This window comes from Oncorhynchus tshawytscha, linkage group LG15 (genome assembly GCF_018296145.1).
Source record: "Oncorhynchus tshawytscha isolate Ot180627B linkage group LG15, Otsh_v2.0, whole genome shotgun sequence".
NCBI lineage: Eukaryota > Metazoa > Chordata > Actinopteri > Salmoniformes > Salmonidae > Oncorhynchus > Oncorhynchus tshawytscha.
In genome coordinates, this window is record NC_056443.1 from 27,643,383 (window position 1) to 27,657,960 (window position 14,578).

Sequence of the window (14,578 nt, forward strand, 5' to 3'; positions counted from 1 at the left end):
TCTATTATTCAGTGTTCTATTCTTCTGTGTTCTATTCGGTGTTCTATTCTTCTGTGTTCTATTCTTCTGTGTTCTATTCTTCTGTGTTCTATTCGGTGTTCTATTCTTCTGTGTTCTATTCTTCTGTGTTCTATTCAGTGTTCTATTCAGTGTTCTATTCAGTGTTCTATTCTTGTGTGTTCTATTCCTTCTGTGTTCTATTTTTCTGTGTTCTATTATTCAGTGTTCTATTATTCAGTGTTCTATTCTTCTGTGTTCTATTCAGTGTTCTATTCTTCTGTGTTCTATTCTTCTGTGTTCTATTCAGTGTTCTATTCTTATGTGTTCTATTTGGTGTTCCATTCTGTGTTCTAATCTTCTGTGTTCTATTTTGTGTTTTATTCAATGTTCTATTTGGTGTTCTATTCTTCTGCGTTCTATTCTTCTGTGTTCTATTCTTCTGTGTTTTATTATTCTGTGTTCTATTCAGTGTTCTATTCTTCTGTGTTCTATTATTCAGTGTTCTATATTCTTCTGTGTTCTATTCGGTGTTCTATTCTTCTGTGTTCTCTTCAGTGTTCTATTCAGTGTTCTATTCTTCTGTGTTCTATTCTTCTGTGTTCTATTTTGTGTTCCATTCTGTGTTGTATTCTTCTGTGTTCTATTTTGTGTTTTATTCAATGTTCTATTTGGTGTTCTATTCTTCTGTGTTCTATTCTTCTGTGTTTTATTCTTCTGTATTTTATTCTTCTGTGTTATATTCAGTGTTCTATTATTCGGTGTTCTATTATTCAATGTTCTATTCGTCTGTGTTCTATTCTTCTGTGTTCTATTATTCAGCGTTCTATTCTTCTGTGTTCTATTCTTCTGTGTTCTATTCTCCTGTGTTCTATTATTCAGTGTTCTATTCTTCTGTGTTCTATTCAGTGTTCTATTTAGTGTTCTATTGTTCTGTGTTCTATTCAGTGTTCTATTCTTCAGTGTTCTATTCTTCAGTGTTCTATTCTTCAGTGTTCTATTCTTCTGTGTTCTATTTGGTGTTCTATTCTTCTGTGTTCTATTATTCTGTGTTCTATTCTTCAGTGTTCTATTCTTCTGTGTTCTATTCTTCTGTGTTCTGTGTTCTATTATTCAGTGTTCTATTCAGTGTTCCAGTGTTCTATTCAGTGTGTTCTATTCAGTGTTCTATTCTTCTGTGTTCTATTCCTTCTGTGTTCTATTTTTCTGTGTTCTATTCTTCAGTGTTCTATTCAGTGTTCTATTCAGTGTTCTATTCTTCTGTGTTCTATTCTTCTGTGTTCTATTTGGTGTTCCATTCTGTGTTCTAATCTTCTGTGTTCTATTTTGTGTTTTATTCAATGTTCTATTTGGTGTTCTATTCTTCTGTGTTCTATTCTTCTGTGTTTTATTCTTCTGTGTTTTATTCTTCTGTATTTTATTCTTCTGTGTTATATTCAGTGTTCTATTATTCGGTGTTCTATTATTCAATGTTCTATTCGTCTGTGTTCTATTCTTCTGTGTTCTATTATTCAGCGTTCTATTATTCAATGTTCTATTCGTCTGTGTTCTATTCTTCTGTGTTCTATTTTTCAGCGTTCTATTCTTCTGTGTTCTATTCTTCTGTGTTCTATTCTCCTGTGTTCTATTATTCAGTGTTCTATTCTTCTGTGTTCTATTCTTCTGTGTTCTATTCAGTGTTCTATTCTTCTGTGTTCTATTGTTCTGTGTTCTATTGTTCTGTGTTCTATTCTTCTGCGTTCTATTCTTCTGTGTTCTATTCTTCTGTGTTCTATTCTTCTGGTTCTATTATTCTGTGTTCTATTCTTCTGTATTCTATTCTTCTGCGTTCTATTCTTCTGCGTTCTATTCTTCTGCATTTTATTCTTCTGCGTTCTATTCTTCTGCGTTCTATTCTTACGTGTTCTATTCTTCTGTGTTCTATTCTTCTGTGTTTTATTCAATGTTCTATTTGGTGTTCTATTCTTCTGCGTTCTATTCTTCTGTGTTCTATTCTTCTGTGTTCTATTCTTCTGTGTTCTATTCTTCTGTGTTCTATTTGGTGTTCCATTCTGTGTTCTAATCTTCTGTGTTCTATTTTGTGTTCTATTCAATGTTCTATTTGGTGTTCTATTCCTCTGTGTTCTATTCTTCTGTGTTTTATTCTTCTGTGTTTTATTCTTCTGTATTTTATTCTTCTGTGTTATATTCAGTGTTCTATTATTCGGTGTTCTATTATTCAATGTTCTATTCGTCTGTGTTCTATTCTTCTGTGTTCTATTATTCAGCGTTCTATTATTCAATGTTCTATTCGTCTGTGTTCTATTCTTCTGCGTTCTATTATTCAGCGTTCTATTCTTCTGTGTTCTATTCTTCTGTGTTCTATTCTCCTGTGTTCTATTATTCAGTGTTCTATTCTTCTGTGTTCTATTCAGTGTTCTATTGTTCTGTGTTCTATTGTTCTGTGTTCTATTGTTCTGTGTTCTATTGTTCTGCGTTCTATTCTTCTGTGTTCTATTCTTCTGTGTTCTATTCTTCTGTGTTCTATTATTCTGTGTTCTATTCTTCTGTATTCTATTCTTCTGCGTTCTATTCTTCTGCGTTCTATTCTTATGCATTTTATTCTTCTGCGTTCTATTCTTCTGCGTTCTATTCTTACGTGTTCTATTCTTCTGTGTTCTATTCTTCTGTGTTCTATTCAGTGTTCTATTCTCCAGCGTTCTATTCTTCTGTGTTCTATTCTTCTGCGTTCTATTCGTCTGTGTTCTATTCTTCTGTGTTCTATTCAGTGTTCTATTCTTCTGCGTTCTATTCTTCTGTGTTCTATTCTTCTGTGTTCTATTCTTCTGTGTTCTATTATTCAGTGTTCTATTCTTCTGTGTTCTATTCGGTGTTCTATTCTTCTGTGTTCTATTCTTCTGTGTTCTATTCTTCTGTGTTCTATTCGGTGTTCTATGTTCTATTCTGTGTTCTATTCTTCTGTGTTCTATTCAGTGTTCTATTCAGTGTTCTATTCAGTGTTCTATTCTTGTGTGTTCTATTCCTTCTGTGTTCTATTTTTCTGTGTTCTATTATTCAGTGTTCTATTATTCAGTGTTCTATTCTTCTGTGTTCTATTCAGTGTTCTATTCTTCTGTGTTCTATTCTTCTGTGTTCTATTCAGTGTTCTATTCTTATGTGTTCTATTTGGTGTTCCATTCTGTGTTCTAATCTTCTGTGTTCTATTTTGTGTTTTATTCAATGTTCTATTTGGTGTTCTATTCTTCTTCTGTGTTCTATTCTTCTGTGTTCTATTCTTCTGTGTTTTATTATTCTGTGTTCTATTCAGTGTTCTATTCTTCTGTGTTCTATTATTCAGTGTTCTATATTCTTCTGTGTTCTATTCGGTGTTCTATTCTTCTGTGTTTCTTCAGTGTTCTATTCAGTGTTCTATTCTTCTGTGTTCTATTCTTCTGTGTTCTTGTGTGTTCTATTTTGTGTTCCATTCTGTGTTGTATTCTTCTGTGTTCTATTTTGTGTTTTATTCAATGTTCTATTTGGTGTTCTATTCTTCTGTGTTCTATTCTTCTGTGTTTTATTCTTCTGTATTTTATTCTTCTGTGTTATATTCAGTGTTCTATTATTCGGTGTTCTATTATTCAATGTTCTATTCGTCTGTGTTCTATTCTTCTGTGTTCTATTATTCAGCGTTCTATTCTTCTGTGTTCTATTCTTCTGTGTTCTATTCTCCTGTGTTCTATTATTCAGTGTTCTATTCTTCTGTGTTCTATTCAGTGTTCTATTTAGTGTTCTATTGTTCTGTGTTCTATTCAGTGTTCTATTCTTCAGTGTTCTATTCTTCAGTGTTCTATTCTTCAGTGTTCTATTCTTCTGTGTTCTATTTGGTGTTCTATTCTTCTGTGTTCTATTATTCTGTGTTCTATTCTTCAGTGTTCTATTCTTCTGTGTTCTATTCTTCTGTGTTCTGTGTTCTATTATTCAGTGTTCTATTTTCCAGTGTTCTATTCAGTGTTCTATTCAGTGTTCTATTCTTCTGTGTTCTATTCCTTCTGTGTTCTATTTTTCTGTGTTCTATTCTTCAGTGTTCTATTCAGTGTTCTATTCAGTGTTCTATTCTTCTGTGTTCTATTCTTCTGTGTTCTATTTGGTGTTCCATTCTGTGTTCTAATCTTCTGTGTTCTATTTTGTGTTTTATTCAATGTTCTATTTGGTGTTCTATTCTTCTGTGTTCTATTCTTCTGTGTTTTATTCTTCTGTGTTTTATTCTTCTGTATTTTATTCTTCTGTGTTATATTCAGTGTTCTATTATTCGGTGTTCTATTATTCAATGTTCTATTCGTCTGTGTTCTATTCTTCTGTGTTCTATTATTCAGCGTTCTATTATTCAATGTTCTATTCGTCTGTGTTCTATTCTTCTGTGTTCTATTTTTCAGCGTTCTATTCTTCTGTGTTCTATTCTTCTGTGTTCTATTCTCCTGTGTTCTATTATTCAGTGTTCTATTCTTCTGTGTTCTATTCTTCTGTGTTCTATTCAGTGTTCTATTCTTCTGTGTTCTATTGTTCTGTGTTCTATTGTTCTGTGTTCTATTCTTCTGCGTTCTATTCTTCTGTGTTCTATTCTTCTGTGTTCTATTCTTCTGGTTCTATTATTCTGTGTTCTATTCTTCTGTATTCTATTCTTCTGCGTTCTATTCTTCTGCGTTCTATTCTTCTGCATTTTATTCTTCTGCGTTCTATTCTTCTGCGTTCTATTCTTACGTGTTCTATTCTTCTGTGTTCTATTCTTCTGTGTTCTATTCAGTGTTCTATTCTTCTGCGTTCTATTCTTCTGTGTTCTATTCTTCTGCGTTCTATTCGTCTGTGTTCTATTCTTCTGTGTTCTATTCAGTGTTCTATTCTTCTGCGTTCTATTCTTCTGTGTTCTATTCTTCTGTGTTCTATTCTTCTGTGTTCTATTATTCAGTGTTCTATTCTTCTGTGTTCTATTCGGTGTTCTATTCTTCTGTGTTCTATTCTTCTGTGTTCTATTCTTCTGTGTTCTATTCAGTGTTCTATTCAGTGTTCTATTCTTCTGTGTTCTATTCCTTCTGTGTTCTATTTTTCTGTGTTCTATTATTCAGTGTTCTATTATTCAGTGTTCTATTCTTCTGTGTTCTATTCAGTGTTCTATTCTTCTGTGTTCTATTCTTCTGTGTTCTATTCAGTGTTCTATTCTTCTGTGTTCTATTCTTCTGCGTTCTATTCTTCTGTGTTCTATTCTTCTGTGTTTTATTATTCAGTGTTCTATATTCTTCTGTGTTCTATTCGGTGTTCTATTCTTCTGTGTTCTCTTCAGTGTTCTATTCAGTGTTCTATTCAGTGTTCTATTATTCGGTGTTCTATTATTCAATGTTCTATGCGTCTGTGTTCTATTCTTCTGTGTTCTATTATTCAGCGTTCTATTCTTCTGTGTTCTATTCTTCAGTGTTCTATTCTTCTGTGTTCTATTTGGTGTTCTATTCTTCTGTGTTCTATTCTTCTGTGTTCTATTCTTCAGTGTTCTATTCTTCTGTGTTCTATTCTTCTGTGGTCTGTGTTCTATTATTCAGTGTTCTATTCTCCAGTGTTCTATTCAGTGTTCTATTATTCAGTGTTCTATTATTCAGTGTTCTATTCTCCTGTGTTCTATTCAGTGTTCTATTATTCAGTGTTCTATTATTCAGTGTTCTATTCAGTGTTCTATTATTCAGTCTTCTATTCTTCTGTGTTCTATTATTCAGTGTTCTATTATTCAGTGTTCTATTCTTCTGTGTTCTGTTATTCAGTGTTCTATTATTCAGTGTTCAATTCTTCTGTGTTCTATTCAGTGTTCTATTCTTCTGTGTTCTATTCTTCTGTGTTCTATTCTTCTGTGTTCTATTCAGTGTTCTATTCTTCTGTGTTCTATTCTTCTGCGTTCTATTCTTCTGTGTTCTATTCTTCTGTGTTTTATTATTCTGTGTTCTATTCAGTGTTCTATTCTTCTGTGTTCTATTCAGTGTTCTATTCAGTGTTCTATTCAGTGTTCTATTCTTCTGTGTTCTATTCCTTCTGTGTTCTATTTTTCTGTGTTCTATTATTCAGTGTTCTATTATTCAGTGTTCTATTCTTCTGTGTTCTATTCAGTGTTCTATTCTTCTGTGTTCTATTCTTCTGTGTTCTATTCTTCTGCGTTCTATTCTTCTGTGTTCTATTCTTCTGTGTTTTATTATTCTGTGTTCTATTCAGTGTTCTATTCTTCTGTGTTCTATTATTCAGTGTTCTATATTCTTCTGTGTTCTATTCGGTGTTCTATTCTTCTGTGTTCTCTTCAGTGTTCTCTTCAGTGTTCTATTCAGTGTTCTATTCTTCTGTGTTCTATTCTTCTGTGTTCTATTTGGTGTTCCATTCTGTGTTCTATTCTTCTGTGTTCTATTTTGTGTTTTATTCAATGTTCTATTTGGTGTTCTATTCTTCTGTGTTTTATTCTTCTGTATTTTATTCTTCTGTGTTATATTCAGTGTTCTATTATTCGGTGTTCTATTATTCAATGTTCTATGCGTCTGTGTTCTATTCTTCTGTGTTCTATTATTCAGCGTTCTATTCTTCTGTGTTCTATTCTCATGTGTTCTATTATTCAGCGTTCTATTCTTCTGTGTTCTATTCTCCTGTGTTCTATTATTCAGTGTTCTATTCTTCTGTGTTCTATTCAGTGTTCTATTTAGTGTTCTATTGTTCTGTGTTCTATTCAGTGTTCTATTCTTCAGTGTTCTATTCTTCAGTGTTCTATTCTTCAGTGTTCTATTTGGTGTTCTATTCTTCTGTGTTCTAGTCTTCTGTGTTCTATTCTTCAGTGTTCTATTCTTCTGTGTTCTATTCTTCTGTGGTCTGTGTTCTATTATTCAGTGTGCTATTCTCCAGTGTTCTATTCAGTGTTCTATTATTCAGTGTTCTATTATTCAGTGTTCTATTATTCAGTGTTCTTTTCTTCTGTGTTCTGTTATTCAGTGTTCTATTATTCAGTGTTCTATTCTTCTGTGTTCTATTCAGTGTTCTATTCTTCTGTGTTCTATTCTTCTGCGTTCTATTCTTCTGTGTTCTATTCTTCTGTGTTTTATTATTCTGTGTTCTATTCAGTGTTCTATTCTTCTGTGTTCTATTATTCAGTGTTCTATATTCTTCTGTGTTCTATTCGGTGTTCTATTCTTCTGTGTTCTCTTCAGTGTTCTATTCAGTGTTCTATTCAGTGTTCTATTCTTCTGTGTTCTATTCTTCTGTGTTCTATTTGGTGTTCCATTCTGTGTTCTATTCTTCTGTGTTCTATTTTGTGTTTTATTCAATGTTCTATTTGGTGTTCTATTCTTCTGTGTTCTATTCTTCTGTGTTTTATTCTTCTGTGTTTTATTCTTCTGTATTTTATTCTTCTGTGTTATATTCAGTGTTCTATTATTCGGTGTTCTATTATTCAATGTTCTATTCGTCTGTGTTCTATTCTTCTGTGTTCTATTATTCAGCGTTTTATTCTTCTGTGTTCTATTCTCATGTGTTCTATTATTCAGCGTTCTATTCTTCTGTATTCTATTCTCCTGTGTTCTATTATTCAGTGTTCTATTCTTCTGTGTTCTATTCAGTGTTCTATTCAGTGTTTTATTCTTCAGTGTTCTATTCTTCTGTGTTCTATTTGGTGTTCTATTCTTCTGTGTTCTATTTGGTGTTCTATTCTTCTGTGTTCTATTCTTCAGTGTTCTATTCTTCTGTGTTCTATTCTTCTGTGTTCTGTGTTCTATTATTCAGTGTTCTATTCTCCAGTGTTCTATTCAGTGTTCTATTATTCAGTGTTCTATTATTCAGTGTTCTATTCTCCTGTGTTCTATTCAGTGTTCTATTATTCAGTGTTCTATTATTCAGTGTTCTATTCAGTGTTCTATTATTCAGTGTTCTATTCTTCTGTGTTCTATTATTCAGTGTTCTATTATTCAGTGTTCTATTCTTCAGCGTTCTATTATTCAGTGTTCTATTATTCAGTGTTCTATTATTCAGTGTTCTATTATTCAGTGTTCTATTCTCCTGTGTTCTATTCAGTGTTCTATTATTCAGTGTTCTATTCAGTGTTCTATTCTTCAGTGTTCTATTCAGTGTTCTATTCTTCAGTGTTCTATTCTGTGTTCTATTCTTCAGTGTTCTATTCAGTGTTCTATTCTTCAGTGTTCCATTCGGTGTTCTATTACTCAGTGTTCTATTCTTCAGTGTTCTATTCTTCTGTGTTCTATTCTTCTGTGTTCTATTCTTCTGTGTTCTATTCTTCAGTGTTCTATTCAGTGTTCTATTCTTCTGTGATCTATTCGGTGTTCTATTCTTCTGTGTTCGATTCTTCTGTGTTCTATTCAGTGTTCTATTCAGTGTTCTATTCTTCTGTTCTATTCGGTGTTCTATTCGGTGTTCTATTCTTCTGTGTTCGTTTTTTCTGTGTTCAAGTCCTCTGTGTTCTATTCTTCTGTGTTCTATTCTTCGGTGTTCTATTCAGTGTTCTATTCTTCTATGTTCTATTTGGCGTTCTATTCTTCCTGGTTGTGATACATGGACCTCTGTCCTAGTGCTGACGGATGGAGAGAGGATCTAGATTTTCTCTGCAGGAGACAATGGAGCCAATGTGTGTGGGTTGGATCACCACGGTGACAGAGGGTTCCAGAGTGAAGAAGGTTAGTGCTATTCGGGATCCTTGAGACATCGCTAGCCTAACCTTAACCTTTACCTAACCCTAACCTTAAACCTTAACCATGTTAAACTTGAACTTCAATTAGACTTTTCAGAGAGGAGAGAGAGGCAGTGTTACTCCTGGATATCACTCCACAGAGGCAGGGTTTGGGATTTCATACTGTGGAGTGGGTGTATTTTCTTAGAGTTAACCATAAACAAACTTTTGTGAACTTTTTCTCGTCGAACCATGAATTCCCTAGAGACAGTAGTAATTGGCGCTATAGAATGAGACAACAGGCACGCAACAGGAGAATCAACCAGCGAGCTCAAACTTTTACTGGAGAAAACCCTCAATTTGAATCAGACCTTTCTGAATGATTCTGAAACACTGTGAGAACCAGTCTCTTTAGCTAACATTCCACTCCTTGTCCTTGCCAAAGACACATGACATGGACTACAGGCAGTCGGTTAGCTGGAGAGACGGGTCCCCAGGCTAGTGAAACACCCATTGGTGTGTAAGAAAAGCATCATTATTAATATGACAATTCAACCAATACTGAATAATTCCTTGCCTTCCGGGATAATGGTTCTAACAGTGTGGATAGATCCAGCTCAGTATGATCAGGGATCAGAAACAGAAAATGTCTTCCTTGTAGTAACCATGGTGGAGGGAGTTGATATAACTACTGTAGAATACAGTGGAGAGACACCAAGTGAGAGTTTTTGTTTTGGCAACAATAATATAACCAATATATCTAATATGACCAACCATTTTACTTGTCATTGGCTATTCATGATTAAGTAGCAGTAGGACTGCTATGTAATACATGACTGGGTGGTATACTGACTCATAGAAGATAGATAGAAGCCCTGCAACAAAACAACCATATTATTTTACTCTCTCACTTTCTCTCCCACTGTATTCCTTTAGTTCATCTGATACTTTAATCCATCCCTCCCTCCCTCCCTCCCTACGGTCCTACCTGAGGGGAAGCGTTCGATGACGGGCTGGCTGTCCACCTGCAGGGTAGCGTTGCCACCGCTGCGTGTGAAGCGCACCACGTGGTATTTGCCGTCGCTCACCATCACCGCGCTCTCCTCGATGACAATGTCATCCGTTCCCACGTTGAAGATGACGCCGATCCTTCCCTGTTCCTAGGAGAGAGAGAGAGAGAGAGAGAGAGAGAGAGACAGAGAGAGAGAGGGAGAGAGAGACAGAGAGAGAGAGAGAGAGAGAGAGAGAGGAGAGAGAGGGAGGGAGAGAGAGAGACAGAGAGACAGAGAGAGAGAGAGAGGAGAGAGAGAGAGACAGAGAGACAGAGAGAGAGACAGAGAGAGAGACAGAGAGAGAGAGAGAGAGAGAGAGAGAGAGAGAGAGAGAGAGAGAGGAGAGAGAGAGAGACAGAGAGACAGAGAGAGAGAGGAGAGAGAGGGTTAGAGGGGAGAGAGAGAGAGAGAGAGACAGAGAGAGAGAGAGAGGAGAGAGAGAGAGAGAGAGAGGGAGAGAGAGGGAGAGAGAGAGGGTTAGAGGGAGAGAACACGTTTCATCTGTGTTCAGTGTGTACAGGTGAAAGGTGTGTCCAGTGTCTGTATGTGAACAAGCAGGTTTCAAACCCGGGTCCAGGTCTTCCGGTGGAGCTTAGGACCATGTTATCACCCTGAGCTAAAGCCTACAGTCAGCATTATCTCCGGAAGCTGTCGCCACATTATTTTCAGATCTCAGAAAAGATTCCCCATCACTTTTGTGTGGTTCAGCAACCCAGGTCTACTAAACATTAACGAAAGGGCAATCCAAGTATGTATTTCCATAAAGTCTGTCCAACATAAACCTTCTACAGCATGACAGGTACCGTGCAGTGGCCAGTGACCCAGTGTGTGTTCTGATCACTGTTGGGGCATAATGGTGGGCAGACATGCTTCAGCCAGGTTGAGTGTAGAATGGACTACTCTATTACATTTAACATTCACCACCCTCTCTCTCTCTCTCTCTCTCTCTCTCTCTCACCTCTACTCTCCTCCTCTACCTCTACTCTCCTCCTCTCTACTCTCTACTCTACCTCTACTCTCTACTCTACCTCTACTCTCCTCCTCTCCCTTTACCTCTACTCTCCTCCTCTCTCTCTCTCTCTCTCCTCCTCTCCATCTCATCCTCTGTCTCTACTCTCCTCCTCTCTACTCTCCTCCTCTCCCTCTACAACTACTCTCCTCCTCTACCTCTCTCTCTATCTCTCTCTCTCTCTCCTCCTCTCCATCTCATCCTCTGTCTCTACTCTCCTCCTCTCTACTCTCCTCCTCTCCCTCTACAACTACTCTCCTCCTCTATCTCTCTCTCCTCTCTCTCTCTCTCTCTCTCTACTCTCCTCCTCTCCCTCTACAACTACTCTCCTCCTCTACCTCCCCTCTCTCTCTCTCTCTCTCTCTCTCCTCCTCTCCATCTCCTCCTCTCTCTCCACTCTCCTCCTCTACTCTCCTCCTCTCTACTCTCCTTCTCTCCCTCTACTCTCCTCCTCTACCTCTCTCTCTCTCTCCCATCTATTAGTGTTGACAGCCTCCTACTGCTTCAACTTTATTACAGTCTACCCACCTCTCTCTCTCTCCTCTCACATCCCTCTTTACCCCCCCTCCCCTCCTCTCCTCTCCCCTCTCCTTGTAGTAACCATGGTGGAGGGAGTTGACATAACTACTGTAGAATACAGTGGAGAGAGGGACACCAAGGGAGAGTTTTTGTTTTGACTGTGCCTGTTCACTGCTGTGGTATGACAGACGGTTCATTCCCATCGGCCCCCTGTCCGTGCCTTTTCCCACAGCACTTCCTGGTTTGACACAAGAGGTCAAGCTCGTTTGCTGGAGTGGGTCGCGGCGCACAGCACGCCGCTATCTGTCCGCTCCAGACCCCCACGTCGCAAACATCTCCATTGATTGCTTTATCGAATTAGTTATGTGGATTTATTTAGCGGAAAACCTTCCTCACATGCCACCATTTTGTGAGGTTCAACCATGGCTTTAGCTTGGAGCACTGTTTGAATTATTCATTCAATATTTTAGGAATATATACAAATAGCTGCTAAAATGTTAAAAGGACTAAAGTATCGAGTTAATGGAGTAAATAAGAGCAAGAGGTTGGGATGTAAATGAATGAGTTGTGTAATCACAGTCAAATTTGTGCATTCTAACACGTACTTCGGCGGGATGAAATAGTAACGTTATTCAACGGGAAGTGCAATTGGTTGACATGGACGATTAAGACCCTAATTGTGGTGTTGTCACTGGTTGTGTTCGGAGCACGATTAATGCCTTTAAGGGATCAACAGTGGCTGAGCCACATGTAACGAATCAAGCTGTCTGTCGGGTGACTGAAGCTTGTTCATTTTGAATAGTGTCACCTACTGCACCCACTAAAACAGAGGCTTAATGAAATACAACATACATATCCATTGAGTTGAATTGTTGACATTAAACAGCTACTTTGATGGGGGGAAAACTGATGGAGTGGTGACCTACATCCCTTAGTGTACCGCAGGGATGTCAATCTCAGGCATTCAAAAGGGTACATGGCTCCTTGGCACTTCATCAATCAATTAAAGTTATTGACTGTCCAGAGAATCCATATTACCCTACCTGGCTTCCTGTGTCTACATCCACTATTGAATAGCTGAGAACAAACAGACATGGTGGCAATTGATGATTGATGCCACTTTATCAAACCACCGTTTTACTCCCAGAGAAAAGCAACAAAATGGCGGAGGTTAGCCAAATGCTAACAGAGTGCAGTGAACAGTAGCTGAGGACTTTTCCCGCCACACCACTGCTCGCCCACAATGAAGCGCTAAGGCTAATTGCATTACCTTTTTCATCAAGAATTAATTCAATGTTCCACTGGGCAGCAATTCTTTTCTCTGGGAAATGAATCTCTTGTTTTTGCGTATTAGCAGAGGGGAAGAGCATGGAGGAAACATAATTTGTGAGAGATTAGAATACAGAGAGATTAGCATTAATGTTCCTCAACATTAGGGCTTCTTCTTCTCTCTCGCCAGCACTGGGGAATGTATCAACTCCATTACACAAAGCAGCTCGCGGGAATCGCTGCTTTTTAAAGGTGACATCTGTGTTGCCATAATGACATTTTAATGGCCATTCCATTATAAAGGGAGACTCCACTCAAAAACAATCTTTTGTTTTCATTAGTCCACTGTTGATACAGTCCCAAAATGTTTTGCATGTCAGCAGTCAAGTTTTCAAGATATTGGACTTTCAAGAAAAAATTGTCACCGGCCACATCATCATGATGATGTAAAATGCGGAATATCTCTGGATGGAAAAGAACCATAATGCCATATAACTGGGAGAGGTCATGCCCATACAGTAACAGTGAAATGAAGGGAGAGGGGAAGGGGAAGATGGCTCAGGAACAGTACACACCTCTCTGTGGTGGAATACACACCTCTCTGTGGTGGAATACACACCTCTCTGTGGTAGAATTACACACCACTCTGTGGTGGAATACACACCTCTCTGTGGTGGAATACACACCTCTCTGTGGTGGAATACACACCTCTCTGTGGTGGAAAACACACCTATCTGTGGTGAAATACACACCTCTCTGTGGTGAAATACACACCTCTCTGTGGTGGAATACACACCTCTCTGTGGTGAAATACACACCTCTCTGTGGTGAAATACACACCTCGCTGTGGTGGAATACACACCTCTCTGTGGTGAATTACACACCTCTCTGTGGTGGAATAAAAACCTCTCTGTGGTGATATACACACCTCTCTGTGGTGAAATATTACACCTCTCTGTGGTGGAATACACACCTCTCTGTGGTGGAATACACATCTCTCTGTGGAGGAATACACACCTCTCTGTGGTGGAATACTCACCTCTCTGTGGTAGAATACACACCTCTCTGTGGTGGAATACTCACCTCTCTGTGGTAGAATTACACACCTCTCTGTGGTGGAATACACACCTCTCTGTGGTAGAATTACACACCTCTCTGTGGTGAAATACACACCTCTCTGTGGTGGAATACACACCTCTCTGTGGTGAAATACACACCTCTGTGTGGTGGAATACACACCTCTCTGTGGTAGAATTACACACCTCTCTGTGGTGGAATACACACCTCTCTGTGGTGGAATACACACCTCTCTGTGGTTTCCCTTTTAAAGCTTTAGGCAGAGTTGTAGGAGGATCCACAAGTCTCTCATTCCAAATTTGGTTGCATAACATTACTTTTTGGTCAAATTTTGTGTCCAGTAGGGTTTTAGAGTCAGGTGTTACTGTTATAAGAAGGGCCAAGAGTTGTTCCTGACCACCTGATCTTACTAGTCATAACTGTAGGCCCTAGCCTATATTTCCATCAAAATATATTGTACATTGGTGTCAGAAATGGGACGTAAAAACCTAGGCTACAGAGAGCATTTCAGAGGGGAAATGTGGAAATGTCCGTGCAGGGAATGTGAACCAAGGCCCCTGCGTCTATGTGTGTGTATAGGTGTGTGCTGGGGTTATCAGTCCGTCCCTAAGGGGGCTTTGCCGTCGATCAGACAAAACTAAAGTGTGAGAGAAAGACATGAAGAAAGAGAGTGGCAAAGGTAGAAAATGAACGATAGAATAACAAACGGGGAGGAATGAAATAGCAATAGCTCATGAAAACAAGAACACGGGGAACCTGAATGATCTCCAAGGGCTTGAGGTGCACTGTGATCAAAGAGTCTGTTGAAGATGTCAAGTTGGCTATTTTTTTTGTTACACATCAGAAAAGTCAATTAAGACGGAGAGAAGTAAAAGACAGAAAAATATGTTTTTCATGAATTGGTTCCCTGCATTTCTTCACGGATAGAACAACGGTTCCATTAGTAGGACTGACAGTCTCACTTTCTCTCCTCTCTTATCCCCCTAT

The 14,578-nt window shown here is 37.9% G+C and overlaps 1 protein-coding gene across 1 annotated transcript in view; it reads right to left on the reverse strand.

Annotated features, from left to right (window-relative positions):
* LOC112214891 (neurexin-2-like) overlaps positions 1 to 14,578 on the reverse strand; it is a 1,125,107-nt gene that overhangs the window by 45,924 nt on the left and 1,064,605 nt on the right. Inside the window, 1 exon segment of the mRNA XM_042298402.1 lies at positions 9,654 to 9,825. Within this exon segment, the coding sequence (XP_042154336.1) occupies positions 9,654 to 9,825 (172 nt within the window).